At 56.4% G+C, this 18,003-nt stretch overlaps 1 protein-coding gene across 3 annotated transcripts; it reads left to right on the top strand.

Annotated features, from left to right (window-relative positions):
- Window positions 1–3,447: 3,447 nt before the first annotated feature.
- PITX2 (paired like homeodomain 2) lies at window positions 3,448–17,849 on the top strand. Of its 3 annotated transcripts, XM_054824268.1 has the most exons (6): window positions 3,448–3,592; window positions 6,025–6,080; window positions 6,262–6,399; window positions 13,529–13,795; window positions 14,584–14,789; window positions 16,562–17,849. In XM_054824268.1, the coding sequence occupies exons 2-6, from the start codon at window positions 6,035–6,037 to the stop codon at window positions 17,123–17,125; spliced, it is 1,221 nt and encodes a 406-aa protein (XP_054680243.1). In that variant the 5' UTR covers window positions 3,448–3,592; window positions 6,025–6,034; the 3' UTR covers window positions 17,126–17,849. The 3 variants fall into 3 exon arrangements, with proteins under 3 accessions (XP_054680243.1, XP_054680244.1, XP_054680245.1); XM_054824269.1 differs by lacking the exon at window positions 6,262–6,399; XM_054824270.1 differs by lacking the exon at window positions 13,529–13,795.
- Window positions 17,850–18,003: the final 154 nt, after the last annotated feature.

Here is an 18,003-nt window from a genome sequence, read left to right as displayed (position 1 = left end):
TCTGCGTCGCCAAAGATGACAACAGCAAATCAATAAGTGCTTGAAATGAAAGGGGTTGCTGGCTAGCCCCCGAGGCTACAGATTTTCGCACCGCCGGTCTTTTTTTTTTGGTCTTTTTTTTCCCCTTTTTTTCTGAACTTCTCGCATTCCTTTGCACTGCCTCTCCTAGGAAGAGCTACCTTTTTATCCCTAGTCTCATGACGAAGGTAAGTGCCCTGTTAGCATCTCTATCGCAGGACGGGCCCCGCCGGCTCTGGCTGCGCTTCCCTGCTCCCAGCAGCCGGTCGCTGCCGGAAAGGTGCGAGCCGAGAGCAGCCCCGGCCGAGGGCGTCCCGCCCGCCCGGGTAGCGGCGGCGGCCGGCTCGGAGCAAACCGCGAGATAGTTGCGCTTCCTCTTCGTTTTTCCTCCTTTAAAAAAAAAAAAAAAAAAAAAAAAAAAAGGAGAGGTGTAAGAGATCAAAGCAAAGGAAAATGAATACGGGACTCACTGCGTGAAGCTTAGATTACTCTGTGTTAACAGAGATTGCTCCGCTCCGGTTCGCACCGTCATCCTTACCCCTAACGTGCCCCGGTTTAACAATCTTCCTAACGACCGACGTCCTCGGGACGTTTTAATTAGGTAATTCATTAGAGAGTCAATACAGACATTTATATATTCTTTTAGCTCAAGTGGTAAAGCGCTAATTTCGAAATGATTATAAAACATTAGAATACGCGAGGCATAGTAATTTTAATTTATATGCAAATCAACGGGTCCATTTGAAATGTTTAAAATTTTAACAATTATTGTATTGTAGCATCGGGACAAACCGCCTGAATGAGCAATTTTGAAACCAGATCTGGACAGGAAGAAAATATTCGAGCAGCCCAACAAATCAATAATGTTTGAGTGTGTTAAACATAGCGAGCTATAGGTATTTACATACTCGTCTGCTGTCAGATAAGGAGCTCAGAGAGGTGGGAGGAGAGGCTGGGGGGAGACGGGAGGGATTGCTTGCGAGAGGTGAGATCATAATCCGGGCATGAAGAAAGTAAATGGCCGTGAATTGCCCCATCGCACACTTTCGAGGATAACTCCCTTTTCCGCCGGTCCCGCAGCGCTGGCGGCCGGTGCAAGACACGGAGGGATGCCTGAAACACGGCTCTGTATTTAGTCACCGCTACATACGCTGTGCCTTTTTGGTGTTGTTGGCTTTTTTTTTTTTTTCCCCCGTCCCTGGGCAAAACCCTCCCCGGCAGGCAGCGTGGAAGCAGATAGGGTGCTCCTTCGGCTCGCCCACGCTGAGACCTGGGATCACCCGTGGAGAAGCCCCGCGGCTCCCGCCGCCGTCGGGAGCACCGCTGGCTGCGCCAGGTGCCTGCAAACGGATAGTCGCGATAGGCATTTATGAAAACATATTTTTCCGCCTGTCGGGGCGAGGAATAACCCTGGCCCTCTTTCCAAGCCGTTCAGAAAGCCGGCGTGCCTGCCGGGGAGCCAGGACAGAGGGCTCCCAGCCCGGCTATTCGCGCCCCAGCCGGGCCGCGTGTGCCGGGCGCCGGCTGCGAGCCCGCCGCCGCTCCCCGCTTCAGCCCTCCGAGAAAAGGCTCCTTAGGCTCGTCGGGGTTTTTAAAGCTGTTGTCACTGCGCTGGCGGGAGGGGGGAGCCAGACTATAAATACCGCCGCCGCGGCCTTTGCTTGCCCTGAAATCTATTATTACATTTATTGCTTTGACAGAAGGGGGAAAAAAAAAATTTGAAATCCCCGTATTAAGTCGGCTCCACAGTTTCCAGACACCCTGGAACCCCTCTTCCACGGCAGCATGTCTAATGTATTCCCTGGTGATTCTGGGCATTAATTAGTTGTTTAATAGGAGTATGACTAAAAATGTAAAAGAAGGATTAGGAGCGTGAAACGTATGTCCAGCTCCTTCCACACACTCGAGGAGGGAATGAAAATCACCCTGTTTCTTATGTTTCTCCAGGAGCCATTTGCATTTCTCACCAGCTGCTCACTTCAGCCGCTCCGGCTCCGAGGCGGCCGGAGCCCGCTGCCGCCCGGCGCGGAGGCGGGCGCGGAGCCGCGAACGGCCCCGCTCCGCGGCCGCGCTGCCAACGCGGGCGCCGCAAGCCTGCCTTGCCTTCCCGGTCCAAAACAGAACGGGGCGGGGGGGGGGGAAGATGCGCACTGGCGCAAGCAATTTGCTTTTCCCAGGGAAACAGAAGTGCGAGCTGGGAGTCCCCCTCGCTCCCGCTCCTCCTTCGGATGCGCGGAGAAACTGGATTTCACCTGGCAGAGTGCTCCCAAGGACAGAAACGGGGGTAGCCAAGGACACAATTAATTTATTTCTCCCTAGTAAAACACCCACGCGATTTCATTTCTTGCGTGAGGAAGCAACCCTCTCCGCTTGGCGTGACAACTGCTGCGGCGTCACATTCAAAGGGTTTTTCTGTGCACGCCGGGAAGCGGCGGTGCTGCTGAACGCGGCTGGGCTTCCCCAGGAGCCGCCGAAAAAACGACCCGCTGAAAACTTGGCCGCTTCCAAGGGTTCGCTTTCTTCCTCCGGCAATAATTGCCTCGCCCCCTGCCCACGCCTATAAATAACTAAAATTCACTCCAGGCTGAAATAATTTTAAAATAGCCACAAATAGATCAGGTGCAGCCTCCGAGTTAAGAAAGAGCCTATTTTATTTTCGCGTGGTCTCTCTATAAACAAAGCCGCGGAAAAGCTGCGAGAAAAAGCGATCGGTTTAGTTTGGTCTAAATAGAGATACCCGACGTCGTTATTTTCTTAAACACGGAAAACATCACAAAATCGAAAATAAATTTCCCTCTGGCGTCAGCTCCGTGTCGTTTGGGGAAAAGGGGGAGAGAGCCTGCCGTAGTGTTTAGTGTTTTCTCGCTGTCGTCCGTAAACGAGGCAGGGCGACTAACAGAGATGAGCGGCGGGATTTCAGCTACTCCGGCTCTGCGCTAGCGATACGAGCACGAACAAGAACCCCCGGGATTTAAGAAAATTATAGAAAAAATAATAATAATTTTAAAAGTGGGTTAAAAAAGGAAACCGAGACCTCTCACAATGGGTTGGCGATCCCTCTTCACACCTGGTGCAAGGACAGCCGCCGGCCCGGCCCGGGAAACTTTGGCCACAGTTATCGTTCCCCTCCGGCCGGGCGGGGCGGACCGGGGCGCGCTCTGCGCGGGCGCGGAGGGGCCGCGGCCGTCCTCGCTCACCTCGGTTCTCCTCTGGCTACCTAGCCCGCCGCCGCGCCGCCTCCGCCGCCCTTTGTCCTTCCTCCTGCCCCCTGCCCCCTCCGCGGCCGGGGGTCGCCGCCGCTGCGCCCGTGCCCGCGGAGCGCCGCGCAGCCGCCCGCCCGGCCCGGCCCCGCGGCGGGGAGCGTTCGGCGGAGCCTGTGTGACGTCAGGGCCGGGGGAGGCGGGCGGGGCGGGGCGGGGGCGCGGGAGGGCCGGGGAAGGAGGGAGCCAGCGGCGGCGGCGGCTCCGCGGCCCCGCAGCCAGCGCAGGAGCCCGGCGCGGCCCCGCTGCCCCCGGCAGCACCGGCACCAGCACCAGCAGCGCGAGTAGCGGGGCGGAGAACTCAACCGGCCCCGGTGAGTGGAGGGGGGCGGGGGAAGAGCGGTCTCGGGGGTTGTCGGCGGGACGGGCGCAGGGCTATGAACCCGGCCGGTCCCGGCTCTATGCACCACGGGCCGGGTGGCGGGGGGCCGCGGGCCGGGTGCTGCGGGCTCGAATCGCTGATGTCCTCCCGGGCCGCTGCGGCCCGTCCCGCAGGGCTGTCGGCGAGGGGACTGAGCGCTGTCCCCCGCGCCGTTACCCCGCGGTAACGGCATCGGCCTCCCCCGGCGGGGTGGGCGCCGGAGAACCGGCCCCGCGGAGCGGCCGCGCAGGCAGCGCCTTCCCGCCGCGGAACCACGCACCCGGGCGGGGGACGGGAGCGGAGCCGGCCCGGGCTCGGGGCACCAGAAAATCGGGCGAGCGGGTCTGCCGCGCCGGCTGCGGGCTCCGCGGCCGGGACCCTCAGCACCACCCGCGGGGGAGCGGCGGGGCCCGTCTGCCCCTGCGGGCACTGCGGAGGGGTAGGCCCTGCATGGAGCCCCCCTTTTTCGTTCGAGAGCCACCGGCAGCGACTGCGGGCCTCTGACAAAAACCTTCTCGCCGAAACCCCGGACCTCACTATTTCGGGCGTTGCTGAGGTATTTGCCAGGGGACTCTGGGGTTTTTTGGGGGGTTGTGGGTTTTGGTTTGGTCGGTTGGTTTTGGTTTTGGGTTTTTTTTTTCCCCCTCCCTGAAGGAATAATGAGATATACCGACAAGGGAAAAAAAAATAAAATAAATGCCGTGTGACACCGCTTTTTTGTCCGCGCCCTGCAGTTGTTATAGCCGGAGAGCTCCAAGCAGGTTGCTGCTAAGCGGAGCGGGCCCAGCAAGCCGCAGAGAAAGGGAAAACTCGCACGGCTGGTGCGGTTCCTGGGGCTGTGAGCGCACGGAGGTGCTGAGGGATTTAATTGAGAGCGGAGGAGTGCTCGGAAAAATTGGAATGGAAAAGCAAGTGGAGTTGCTTTCGAGTCGCCGGGCCGGAGACAATAGGAAAAAGCTTCTCGCTCCCCTTGGCCCCGCGATGTGGTTTGCAACAAAAATTAAAAAAGGATACGGTGAGGAGGAAGGGAAGGATCAGTACGGGCAACTGAGAGCGGGGAAGGAATAATAATCCGTCCGGGAAAGGCACTTTTCTCCGAGGAGACCGGCGATTCAGGAGAGAGGAAAAACTTCCCCTCGGTGGCGGTGCGTGTGCGTGGGGGGAGCTGTGTGTCTCCACTCGTGAGATAAATCAGCCATCGAGGCAGGCGGCGGGGGAGGGCAGCTGAATTTGTCATGCAGGACTAATCTTGACGGAGACCTATCCCGGTTTAAGGACCATCGGTGAAGAATTAAGGTTCTCTTAATCGCCTTCCGATTAATTTAGGCACAACTCGTGTGCTAGGCCCGGCTGCTGGAGGGAGCGGAGTTTCTCCCTGGCGTCCCTGGGCTTTGAATAGAAGCCGCCGTGTCACAACGAGACCCGGAGGAATCCTGATAACCGCACTTTCCCGTTTCCCCCCTCTTTTTTCTTCTTTTTTTTTCTTTTTTCTTTTTTCTTTTTTCTTTATTCCCTTTCCTCCCCTTTTCCCCGTGTCCCATCCTGCTTGCCCGGCGGCGGGGCCGGGGCCGGCGGAGCCCTGCACGGTGGGCGCTGCGGCCGGCGCTGCTCATCCCAAACGTGCCTCGGCTCCAGGCTGCCGCATTTCTAAGCGCCACCTAATAATGCGACCGGTTCAGACATTAAAAAAGAGGCGAAGAAGAAGAAGAAAGATTACCGAAATGATGGTGACATGCAAATTTCCCCCGAAATTATCATAAGTAAACATTTGAAGCCTGGACTAATAAAATCCCATCTGTGTTACTTCATATCGAGTTAGTAGAGAGCTGTGATAATGAATTTTGTAATATCTCACGAACAGACATCTCAATCAGGCACTAATCCTGTGATTTTACTGCCCAGCCTCTCAAACCGGGGGAGGCGCCGACGGCGGCCAGGGAGCGCGGAGGCGCAGCCGGAGAGCGGGGCCTCGGCAGGCGCAACCGCGTCCGCGCATCTCCCGCCGCGCAGGGGGCCCAGCTGCCGGTACCCCCTGCCCCACGGCACCCCCTGGGACGGGGGTTGGGGTGTCCCGGGGAGGAGCACGGCCGCGACGTTCGCGCACCCTCTTCCACGTCCCCAAATAATGAGGGGGGGAGGGAGGCCGAGCGGTCCGACAGGCTGGGAAATCGCCACGGGGGTTTGCACCTATCCCATGGTGTGACTCGGGTGGGACCCGAGCTTGAGGCGGAGAAAGTGGACACCGTGCGGACGTCACTGGGAAAAGATGGGGGTCCCGCCAGCATCGCTGCGACGCGACTACTGGGCGGCTGGGTTTCTTTTTTGCATTTATTTTTCACTCCCAAAATAATTGTTTTAAAACTCTGGTGCCTTCGTCTTTTGCAGATAACGGGTAATGGAGTCCAACTGCCGCAAACTGGTCTCCGCCTGTGTTCAGCTAGGTAAGAGAAACCATCTCCCGCCGAGCCGGAATGCACAGCGGCCCCGCTGCGGTGCGGTGCGCGGGTGCGGAGACAGGCGGGAGTAGCCCCCAAGAAGCGACGCCGCCTCCGCGGGGTGGTGCGCAGCAGCGGGCGCTGACCGCTTCTCCCCTGTCCCCCTCCCCCGTGTCCCCGTCCCCAGGGGTGCAGCCCGCCGCCGTCGAGTGTCTTTTCTCCAAGGAGGCGGACTTCAAAAAGGGGGAGCTCAGCGAGGCGCCGGAGGGCCGCAAGGAGCCCGCCGGCAGCAAGCTCTTCGGGCGGCCGCCCCCCAGCGCCAATGGTAAGCGGCGGCCCCTGCGCGCCCCTCCGCGCCCCTCCGCGGGCCGCGCTGCCGGGGCGGCGGGCGGGAGCTCCGCGCTGGGCCCGCCTGCGCGGCACCAGGGCGCCCTCTGCTGCCCGCCGGTTGCGCGGCGCAGCTTTGCGCCCGGGCGCCACTTGCGCCTGAAGATGCGCTGCCGCGGGAGAAAGGGGAAGGGGGGTGCGCCGGGCACCCCCGCGGCTGCAGGCGCGCGGTAACACCCACCGCCAGCGCGTTCCCCCTCAAAAAAAAGCATCGCTGTCAGCGCGCCTTTCAGATACCCGCAGCGTCGCTCCCGTGTTTATTTTTATTTTCTATTTTTTGACCCCTCCTGCCTGTAAACAAGCGGCCGGCCCTCGCCTGCCTCCAGAGGCAGGCACCCCCGCAGCGCCCCGTCTGCAGGCAGAGCGAGCTCCTGCCTTCTCTTCCCTTGCCCGTTTCAGGGGGTCTGGTAGGCGAGCCCGACGGGTGGTAAAGAAAAACAGCAATGCAAACATATTACAAAGAAGAAAACAAGCGCTCTGTATTTCGAGAGACTGTTTAATCCAAGATAAACGTAATTTTGTTTAAATAAAATATATTAACCTGAATTAATAATACAGGAAACTAGACTGAATTAATAATGCACGTATTCCTGGTCTCGTGGTTAAACACTTCCTTGTAAGAATACTGTATTAACCCTGTTTGGCCAAACAGCTCGCTATTTGTCAAATAACATCCAGTGATTTCAGGAGGAGCCACGTCCCCTTCCCGAGTACACCCTCCCCCGGAGACTTTAAGCGGGATTTGCTAGCTGGACTTCAAAACCCCTAGAAGAAGAAACGCTTAGGCCAAAGGAAGGTTAGCGAGCAAAATCCGGGGTAATTCCAAACGCGAAGGTATTACGAGCCGATAATTTTTAATCCCGGAAACATACATGATATTAAATTGTGCACAAATCGGCTTTACCAGGGTCTGGCACTTTTTCCCTCGGCCAGTAATAAGTGTTAAATAATGTGGAAAGGAAGGGTGACATTGCTTTATATATGGTTTGCAAATAAGAAAGGCCTTTTTACCCTCCCCTGCCTTTTCCTCCCGACGAACAGGTGGTCTTAATCAAAGCCCTTAGCACGATCTAATGGGAAAGTGGGGACCTTTCTGATATAATAAATTTATGAGCCCTTCCACGCCAGCTTGATTCGACTAAGTATTTATAAAAGTAATATCCACATATGCTCCCTGACACGGTAACTTTTGCTTCCTCTGCCCAGAAACAAATGGTTATTTTCTTAACCATCAATTATGAACCCGGATTATTGTAGTACACGCAAAATTTCCTGCCTCGTTACCGTATCAGCCGGTCTGTTTTTTACCCGTCGGGCTGCAAGGAAAATTGCTATCTAAACACCTTTAATGCCATTAATTAAAATTTAAGTCTGAGCCGAAGAAGCAACGCGGGGTTGCCTGACCATTAAAACCATTTACGGGGAAGGGAAGCTTGGAACGACCGCGGCTGCGGATATATCCCTGCAGATGTGCGGATATATCCCTGCAGATGTGAGGGGGCATGATCCTTGTGTGCAGCCCCAGCCCGTGTCTCTGAGCGATGGATAATGGCAAGTCCTGAGAAGCCCTGGGCTGCTCGGGCGACTCGCTGCACATCGTAGGAATCACGGGTGTTCTCTCGCGATTCAGGCGGGTTTTGTTGGGGTTTGGCTTTGATTTGCTTTTAATCGCGCGGTGCTCGTTGATTTTCGTCTAGCCTGACCGTCAGAACTTCGTGCTTTATGTGATTTACTTCGCAAAAAGTCTGGTCCTTGGGGCGAGGAAGCGGAGCAGGGGTTAGTTGGGACCCCCTCTGTAAAAGTTCAGTTTCGGAAATTACGAGGGCGGCCAGGTAATTTCGCGAGTTAGTCACCACGGGTGGGCACAAGGAGAATAATCGCTAACTAGCAGCATTGATAATAATAGTAAAAATGCGAATATTTGGTCAAAACGATGCTCCTGTGAAAGGAGGAAACGAAATTCAGTAGGAGACGCTCCAAAACAACACGGGCGCCCTGGCTTCCTGCGGGGAAGGAGGCAGGGTTATTCCAGAAGAAACGGGTCGGTGGCCACGGCGGGGAAAGGAAAATGGGAAAGTATGACAATATTATTGCAGCCTAGAGTGTCAAACGCAGCCCGGCGGGTGTCGTGTTTATCCAGAGAGACGGGAAAATTGCTGCTGAGTCCCACAAAATTAGGAAAACTTCAGCACATGCTTCGACAGTCCACAGCACGCGTAAATGGTTGCTGGTGGGTTTATTCGAATAATTTTTATGCAGGGCGGAAGGATGCTTAAACTATTTGTGTGTGTGTATATATATATAATCTATTCAGTTAGCTCTGTGAATGCTACTTAAGGAATCCTTTCCTGTAATCGATAATCTAGGTATTGCTGAAACAGCAGCCTCCAACATAAAACGTTGAAATTACATTCATTCAGCATCACAAATTGATTGTTTCAACTCTTGAAAAAAAAATATTCTTTGGTCTAAATATTCAGTAACTTAACATCTCTTTTTCAAAAAACAAAAAACCCAACGCTGATTCAGCTTTCCGTCCAGAGCAGCTGAAGACACGGCAGCGTGCAAAGCCAAGGTCCCTGGTGCTTTTTTTTTTTTTTTTTTTTTTTTTTTTGAGCCCCGGGACGAGGTGGGCGCTCAGCCTCCGCCCCCGCGGGAGGAAACGGGCGCGGGGGGGGAGCGAGGCGGAGCCGGAGCGGGGGCAGCCGGAGCAGGCAAAGCTGAGCGGCACCCTCCCCGCCACATAACGTGGCCAAATTTGTACCCGGAGTTGTGACCCGAGCGGTGGAGCCGGGGTCTCCCCCGGCCGGGGCGGAGACACTGCCGCCGGTGCGCTGCCCCTGCGCGGCGCCGGGGAAGCTGCGCGCCCCTTCCCGCCAAGCGCAAATTAAAAGTTATTTATTACGCTTCGGATATATAATTCCGGCCCCCCCCAATCGTCGTCTGACAATAATATATGCAGCAGTTGTTAGCCTCACTCCAGGGAAAACTAAATGTATAACGAAAGCTTATTCGTGAGTAGGAATATACTAACGGAACAATCTGATGTTTTCTTAATCCTATGTAAAAAGCTCTGTAGTCTTCCTAATATTGACTGAATGGGTAATTAATGGCTCTTCATCGAGGAGAATACCCGGTAATCCGAGATAGGCGAAAGACAACAAGCCAAAGGTAAAAGACAACAGGACTAGCTGGAGACTCTACATAAAAACCAATTTATCCATTTAGGAGAGTATTACGCCTAGAAGCAACGATCCCGTAAGGAGATAAAGGAAAAGTGGGAAAATAAATACCCGCAGCAGGTCTGGCCACTTCCCCCCCGGCACCCCCAGCCGAGCCGCTCAGCTCCGGGCCCCGCTCCCGGTGCCGCCCGCCTCCCGCACCCGGGCCGACACCGGGGCTCCCGGGCCGCCATCTCCGGCGGCAGGAGCGGGTGGTCGAAAAACACCATCAGAGAAAAGAAAAAAAAAAAAAAAAGAAAAATTAAAAAGGAAATGCAGAAGGTGGAGCGGAGTGGGGAGCAACCCCAATTCCCCAGCTCACTAGGGGCGCGTCCCGGCAAGCCCTGCAGCGCCCAGCAAGAGGGAAAGAGGGAATTCCCCCAAATAGGTTTTTTTGGGGGGTGCCAGCCCCGCGCAGCAGGCGCAGACAGGCGGTACACGGGTGAGCTGGCCAGGACCTGAGCCCGAAAGGGGATGGGAGCTTCCAGCAGGAAAAAAAAAAAAGAAAGAACAAAAATTAAAAAACACTTTTGACATTTTAATTGAAACCTTTACCGCTAATATATTACTTGGGTGACTACAATTAGGTTGTTTTTCGGTTGGCTGACAGCTTTTAAAATATTATTTCACTCGGGAAATAAAAACTTCATCTCAGATTATAGGTGGGTATTTTTGGATTTACGTGATTTATGGTCACCATGACAACTAATACTGCGTGGTAGCTCCCCTCCTGCCCGGGGTGGGGGGAGTTTTAATCAAAGGCATGTAAGGAAATGCCGGCACCCTCTCCCTTTGGACTGCCGGGGCCCGGGCCGGTGCTGTGCCCCGCTTTTGGGGACGCGGGGATGGCCGGGGGGGTCTGTCCCGGTTGGGGCTGGGGGATGCGGGGCTCCCTGGGGGGGAAGCGGGCCGGGACCAGGCTGTCCCCGCCGAGTGTCCCGGCACAGAGGGGGCCGCAGCGGGGCGGGCACCGGCGCTGCGCCCTGCAAGCGCATAAAGCGCGTAAAAAGCGCTCTGAGCTGCGCAGCCGGGAGGGACTTTTCGTTTCGAGTCGCGGCGGAAGAAGCCAGCATTTCTCCAAACTAACTAAAAATAAATTAATGAAAAAAAAAGAAAGAAAAAGAAAAAAGGGAAAAGGGGGAAAGGCCTGATCTGCGAGAGGGCTGCATTGTCCCGTTGGAAAAAAAAAAAAAAAAAGAAAACGGGGGCGGGGGGTACCACCGTATCCCCTCTCCCTCCGGTTCGCCCTCCCCAGGGCTTTGCAGGCTGGTTACAACCCCGACGTGGGCGCTGGAGAAGGGCAGCGCCCCCTCCTAGTGCCCCTCGCAGCCAGGCCGAGGCGGTGCCCGGTTTGCCGGGGCAGCTCCGCGCCCGCGGCCACGGCGCGGTCCCGTCGTGGGGAAGGACTGGGGAGGGGAGGATTTCTGGGTGCAGGATCGCGGAGGTAGCGAGAGGTTAAGAAGAAACGGGGATATGATTGGTAAACAAATTGTGCAGAATGGAGCTGGATTCATATTGACTTAGTTATAGGTCATCTGCTGCCGGTGCAAAGGGAGGAAATATTTACTTTACACATATACTTTATGATCTTGGGGGAATTAGAGGAAATTCAATAAGAAAACGGCTAGAATCATTTTAAACCCCCTATTTAAAAGACTTAAGTAAATTAGAGTCTTATCAGATTAAAATCCACTACAAATGTAAGAGCATTGTCTCCTTCGAAACGCTGTGGGGTCTGAGGAAAGAGATTCTTTGCCAAATCTCAGGGATAAAAACACGTCATTTAAACAGCAGATAATGAGCAGAATGTAAATTAATTTAACCTTCTTTACTAACAGGCTGCGAAAGTAATATGTATAATTTAGCGATAAGTAAGATTGCGAGGGATGATACGCACCTCGAAGGAGCATCAGCGGCTCAGGAGGACCCTTGCGGGGGGTGGGAGTGGGGGAAGCAACGGGATACAGAAAAGTTTGGGCTCTGGGATGTGGGTGTGGAGGGCCACATCAAGGGGAAGCTTTCGGTAACTTTTCGATACCCATGACCGTGCAGAGGAGTTGCAGATAGAGACGCAACCTGCATTTTCCGCGTCTGGGCTCCCTCGGGCTCCCCATCCCTACCAGGGCCGCAGCTCCCCGGGGGGAGGTCCGGCTCTGCGGGGGCAGGGCTCGGGGACGGGCTCCTCTGCCCCGGGAGGTCCTGACCGACACGGGAGGGCAACCTACCCCGCGTTAGACCCGCTGGAAACAGCCCCGCTCCTCCTTCCTCCTGCGAGACCCGGGTCCACAGCAGCCTCGCCCCCGCCCTATAAGCGGGCCCGTGAACGGGGACCGCGGGACAGCGCAACCCGTCTCTACTGCCGTTGCCCGGGGCTGAGGGGCCAAATGCTGCTCCCCCCTAAATCTCGGGGTGGGGCTGGTCGGGAGGCCGTGTGCGAGAGGTTTGTGAGCCGGCGCCCGGACCGGGGCTTGGCCAAACCCTGCAAACGGTTTTCGTGGGCGCGGGTTCGGGGGCTGCTCTGGGCGCCGCGCCGGGAAGCAGGAGGGTCCCCGCGTGTCCCCGCCGAGACGGGGGAACGATCCTTGCGGATAACTGCGCGAATAAGGTGTAAAACTGGGGTGGAAAAGCCTCCTTGGGGGCTCGCTGTTGGAAAGCCGGCTGTAAGGAGGGGACGGGACTGGCAGTGCCAGCGAGAGGATTTTTCCTCCGTTTTCTCCACCTTCGGCGCAGGCAGAGGGAGACAAGAGAGCCGGCGAGCGCGGGGATTACAGGTGCTCAGGGGCTGGGATGTACACGCTCTTCCTTACTCCTTTGAGTGTGATGTGAAGCTTTCCGTGGCCGTGCCGCAGAGGGGTGGTTATTGGTGTCGTTCGTGTTTAGTTGTCGGTGTTGTAGCCGTTCCTGCTACTATTGCTGTTACCAGGCAAAGATCCGCCGTCTAACCGGCCGCAGCCCCCTCCCGTTTGCTTTCCACCCCCTCCATAACGAGGGAATCGGGGCTGGGGGTTCCTCGCTGTCTTCCTCCCTGCCGCAGCGCCTCTGTCAGCGCCGAGCTCTCCGCTCCTCGACCCCGCAGTTCCGCCAGGGCGCAAGGCAGCGCGGCGCGGCGCGGAGCGGGCGTACTCAGAGCCGCCCCGACGGGGCTCCCCGTGTGCCGGCCGGCGGAGGCCGGGCTCTCCGGCCGCGGGTACCGCCCGCCGGGCTAACCGGGCGGAGAACGCGAGGTTTTGGGGGGCGGGCGCGCCCGCTGCCGGGAGAGCGCGGGGGGCGGTGCGGGCCGCGCAGGGCTGCGCGGGCGGGGCGCGGGGCGGGGCGGGGGCGGGGGCGTGGCGCGGAGGGGCGTGGCGGGGGCGTGGCGGGGCGGGGGCGGGTGACGTGCCGGCGCGGGGAAGGCCGCCGCCGGTTTAAGATGTCAGGCCAAGAGGGAAGCGGCTGAGCTGATGCGGTGCGGGGCCGGCCGCGGTGCGGGTCCATGCGCGGGCAGCAGAGAGGAGCGCCCCGCGGAGCGCCGCCGCGCCTCGCCGCCCCCGCCCCGCGGAGCCCCGCGGCGGGCCGGGGGCCGCCGGCCGGGGAGCAGCCGTGTCGCCGTGACGGCGATTGCAGGACCGGACTCGCTCGCTCGCCTGCCGCCGCCGCTCCCCCCCGGGCGGCGGGGGCTTCTGGGCTCGCCGTGCCGCCCGGGCGCTAGCCGAGCGCCGTCCGCCCCGACGCGGCTCCCCGCCCAGCAGCCCTGACCCCCCGGAACCGCGGGGCTGCTCCGCGCCCGCGGAGGGGGCGCCGCGCCGACCCTCCTACACGTACCGACACCTACAGACACACGCACACCTTCTCCTGTCGACCCCCCAGGCGCGCACGTAGACTTTGGCGTCCTTTTGCCGATGAACTGCATGAAGGACCCGTTAAGCCTGGAGCGCCTGGGAGCCGGGAATAAGCTGTGCTCCTCCTCACCTTCCTCCTCCTCCTCCTCTTCATCATCTTGCCACCACCACCACCAGCCCGCGCTGGCCATGGCGACGGCGCTGGCGCCGGGGCAGGCGCGCTCCTCCCTGGAGTCCGCCAAGCACCGGCTGGAGGTGCACACCATCTCCGACACCTCCAGCCCCGAGGCCGCAGGTAAGAGGGGGCGAGCGGCAGGGACCCCCGCCCGGCCCGGCCCCGGTCCGGCCGGCGGACCCGGCAGCCCCGCGGCCCGCGATGCGCCGCCGCCGCCGCCCCTCTGCCCGGGAGCGCCCTGCACCCGAGCCGAGACCCGTTTCGTGGGTTTTTTTTCGCGTGCGGTGACTGTGTGCCGGCGTATAGAAAGATAATGACATGTGTAAGGATAGGCGAATGGCATGTGCAGCGGTGGGCGAATTGTGTGGATACAGATGGGCGAATAGTATGGATATAGATCGACGAATGATAGACATATTATATCTATCAATAGAATAATAGAATGTGTAGACAGACAAATATGGGTAGAGACAGGCGAATGATGTGGATACAGATGGGCGAATAATTCGGATACAGGCAGAGGAATAGCACGGTACAGGCAGGAGAATAATATGGGTATAGATAGGCAAATAACACGGATTACAGGTATACAGATGGGAGAACAATACGGATACAGATAGGCGAAAAACTTGCATACAGACAGGCGGAGAAGCGGCTCCGTCCAGCTCACCCGGCGGTGGCTGTTCCTCCGGGAGGAACCCACCCGTGGGTGCCCGCGGGGCGCGGAGAGGCCGCGGCGACGGGAGGCCGGGCGGGTTAATCATTACACCGGCGAGCCGCGGTAGGGGCAGTCAGCGGGATCCGGCAGCGCTGGGGACAAGCCCTTCCGCAGCCGCTGGAGAGGAGGCTTCGGAGGCTTCGGCGCCCTCGTTTTCCGCCTTGTTGTTTTTTGTTTCCTCCCCTTACAGAGAAAGATAAGAGCCAGCAGAGCAAGAACGAGGATGCGGGGCCCGAGGACCCCTCCAAGAAGAAGAGACAGCGGCGGCAGCGGACTCACTTCACCAGCCAGCAGCTGCAGGAGCTGGAGGCCACCTTCCAGCGGAATCGCTACCCGGACATGTCCACCCGGGAGGAGATCGCCGTCTGGACCAACCTCACCGAGGCCAGGGTTAGGGTAAGTCCCGACACGACACCCCGGCTCCGAGCAGCGGGGGTCGGGGAGGAGGGGGGGGGGGTCGGGGAGGAGGGCTGAAATGTTTGCAGCTGCTTTCGATTTCGGTTTGTATGCAAACTTCAGAGCCTTTGCACAAAAGCAGGGCAGAGCAGGACATTTCTGTCAAAGCGAGACAGATTGGGATCTCTCTCTCTCTCTCCGGAATATGGTTTGCTGCACGTTTCGCCCTCACCGTGCAATGCGTCCTGCTCCTTTTGATCGAAACGCTAATGAAAACATTAGCCAAGAAAGGAACTCGGAACAGGCTGCAACCTGCGCTGCCTCTAATGAGAAAAAGATGTAAAATACACAAGGGCTTTTACTTCACTCTGAGGCACTCCCGACGTGCCCTTCCTTGCATTTTCTCTTTCTTTTGGTTTCACAATTCGACGAGCGTCTCTCTCCGCCCTTTCCCCCCTCTGAGATTTATGGGACCATCACGGCGCTGCAGAGATACCGAGGCCGGATCCTGCTCGCCTGCAAACGCCGTGCTGGGGGGGGACGGGGGACGGACGGACCCACAAAAAAAAAAAAAAAAAAAAAAAGCCCCCAAACGGGCCGAAACCCCAGATTTTCGGAAATCCCACATAAATCCTCTCCCCGCGGTTGACTGAGGACAGCGAGAAAGTGAGAACCGGGGACAGCAGCGAGCGGGGCCGGCTCTCCGCCCCGGGCCGGCGGTGTGCGCGGCCGGGGCAGCCCCGCGGCGGGGAGCGGTGCCCGGCCAGGGCAGCTGAGTCGCCAGAGCACGAAGCGGTGTCGGTGTCGGCGCAGTTTTTGCGGGGATGTTTGGTTTCGCGCGGCGCGGTGCCGCCAGACGGGGCCCGTCCCCGTGGTGCCCGGGCGGCCCCAACCCGCCTCTGCCGGGGGTGCTCCAGCAAACACCCCGGGGCGGCTCCAATACACACGGTAAGGCTGCTGCCGGCGGCTGCCCGACGGGTCCAGACACCTAGATGTGGATTGGGAAAGGACACGTTTTCCCCATTGTCTGCGGGGAGGGTCCCTTAGATCTCATTTAGCACGTCGTTAAATGGCGCGTTTATTTTTTTTTTCTCCCCCTTTTTTCCGCCAAAGAGCAGTCGAACAAGTTTGTTTAGAAAGTGATTTTCGGCTCTGGAAGCTTTTGTGCGGGAGGAACTTGTAGCTTTAACAAACTGAAGCAAGGATTTATTAGTTGCTGGCTTCCCTCTCCTTCCCCGTAATAGGAAACATCGCCTTAAAATTCCGCGGGTTTCCAGGCGTTTTGCCCTCGCTTTTGCACTTTTGTATTTCCCCTGGATGGCTCCAGTGCGGAATAAGCCAAGGAAGGAGGGAGGAAAAAGAGAAAAAAGACGGGAAGGAGGGGACAAAAAAAAGAAAAAGCAAGCGTTGGCCTCTGTGGCGCGAATTAAACCATCGCAAATTATGCTGGGGACACAAACACAAACACACACACACACTCACTGTGATGGTGGATGGCGCTGCCACGGGTCTGCCCTGCTAAACCCCGGCGGCCCCGGCAGCACATCGCTGTCCCGGCCCAGCGCGGGGCTCCGCAGAGGAGTAGACGAACCTCTATATGTATGTGTGTGTGTGTATATATATATATATGTACGTACACATTTATATATACATATGTGTATACGGACACGCTCGGCTGTTGCCCCGAGAGCTTGCAAAGGGCTGCGGTGATGGTGGTGGTTCCTGACTAACTGGCGTCTCGCATCTCCCTCCCTCTCCCCCCGTTTCCAAAGGTTTGGTTCAAGAACCGCAGAGCCAAATGGAGAAAGAGAGAAAGGAACCAGCAAGCCGAGCTTTGCAAAAACGGCTTCGGTCCACAGTTTAACGGCCTCATGCAGCCCTACGATGACATGTACCCCGGCTACTCGTACAACAACTGGGCAGCCAAGGGCCTGACCTCCGCTTCCCTCTCCACCAAAAGCTTTCCTTTCTTCAACTCCATGAATGTCAACCCTCTGTCTTCTCAGAGCATGTTCTCCCCTCCAAACTCCATCTCCTCCATGAGTATGTCTTCAAGCATGGTACCCTCTGCAGTCACCGGGGTCCCCGGCTCCAGCCTCAACAGCCTGAATAACTTGAACAACTTGAGCAATCCCTCCCTGAATTCTGCAGTGCCAACACCAGCCTGTCCTTATGCTCCTCCAACACCTCCGTATGTTTATAGGGACACATGTAACTCGAGCTTGGCGAGTCTGAGACTTAAAGCCAAGCAGCACTCCAGTTTTGGCTATGCCAGTGTGCAGAACCCCGCTTCCAACCTGAGTGCTTGCCAGTACGCGGTGGACAGACCCGTGTGAGACAACCAAGTAGGAAACACTGCATGGGAATCCCTCCCCATTTCCCGCAGAGACTGAGAATTACACTAGAAAGTAATGGGCACTAGAGAGAAAGAGAAAGGAGGAAAAATCAGAGACAGAGAGAGAGAAAAAGAGAGAGAGAGAGAGGAAAAAAGAGGAAACCACTGAAATAAGATAGTTCCTTTGTTTTCAAAGGACCTCCTACAGATTCTGAGATCTTTCTTTCACTAAGAGTATTTCAACAGTTACAAGGACATATATATATATATATATATGGACAAATGTTTGACTGGATATGATATGACATTTTAATGTTACTATAAGCTTGTTATTTTTTAAGTTTAGCATTGTTAACATAAAAATGACTGAAAGGATGTATATATATCGAAATGTCAAATTAATTTTATAAAAGCAGTTGTTAGTAATATCACAACAGTGTTTTTAAAAGGTTAGGCTTTAAAATAAAGCATGTTACACAGAAGCGATTAGGATTTTTTCGCTTGCAAGCAAGGGAATGTATATACTAAATGCGACACTGTATGTTTCTAACATATAATTATTAAAAAAAATTGTGTGAATATCAGTTTTAGAATAGTACTTCTGGTGGATGCAATGATGTTTCTGATATTGCAATGTAAAACATGCCCTGTGTATAACATTTCGTACAATATTATTGTTTTACTTTTCAGCAAACATGAAAAAAAATGTGTTTTATTTCATGGGAGTAAAATATACAGCATACAGTTTTGTCTGGATTTTTATTTACTGAGCCAAGCTGCGCAGCGGTAACTGGTCTGCAGTGATTGACTGATCGCTGACACTGGATCTCGTTCTCTGGAAACACAGGGCAGTACTTTTTATTGCAATAAAAATAAATG

This window comes from Grus americana, chromosome 4 (genome assembly GCF_028858705.1).
Source record: "Grus americana isolate bGruAme1 chromosome 4, bGruAme1.mat, whole genome shotgun sequence".
Classification (NCBI taxonomy): domain Eukaryota; kingdom Metazoa; phylum Chordata; class Aves; order Gruiformes; family Gruidae; genus Grus; species Grus americana.
This window is presented reverse-complemented; position numbering and strand designations above follow the sequence as displayed.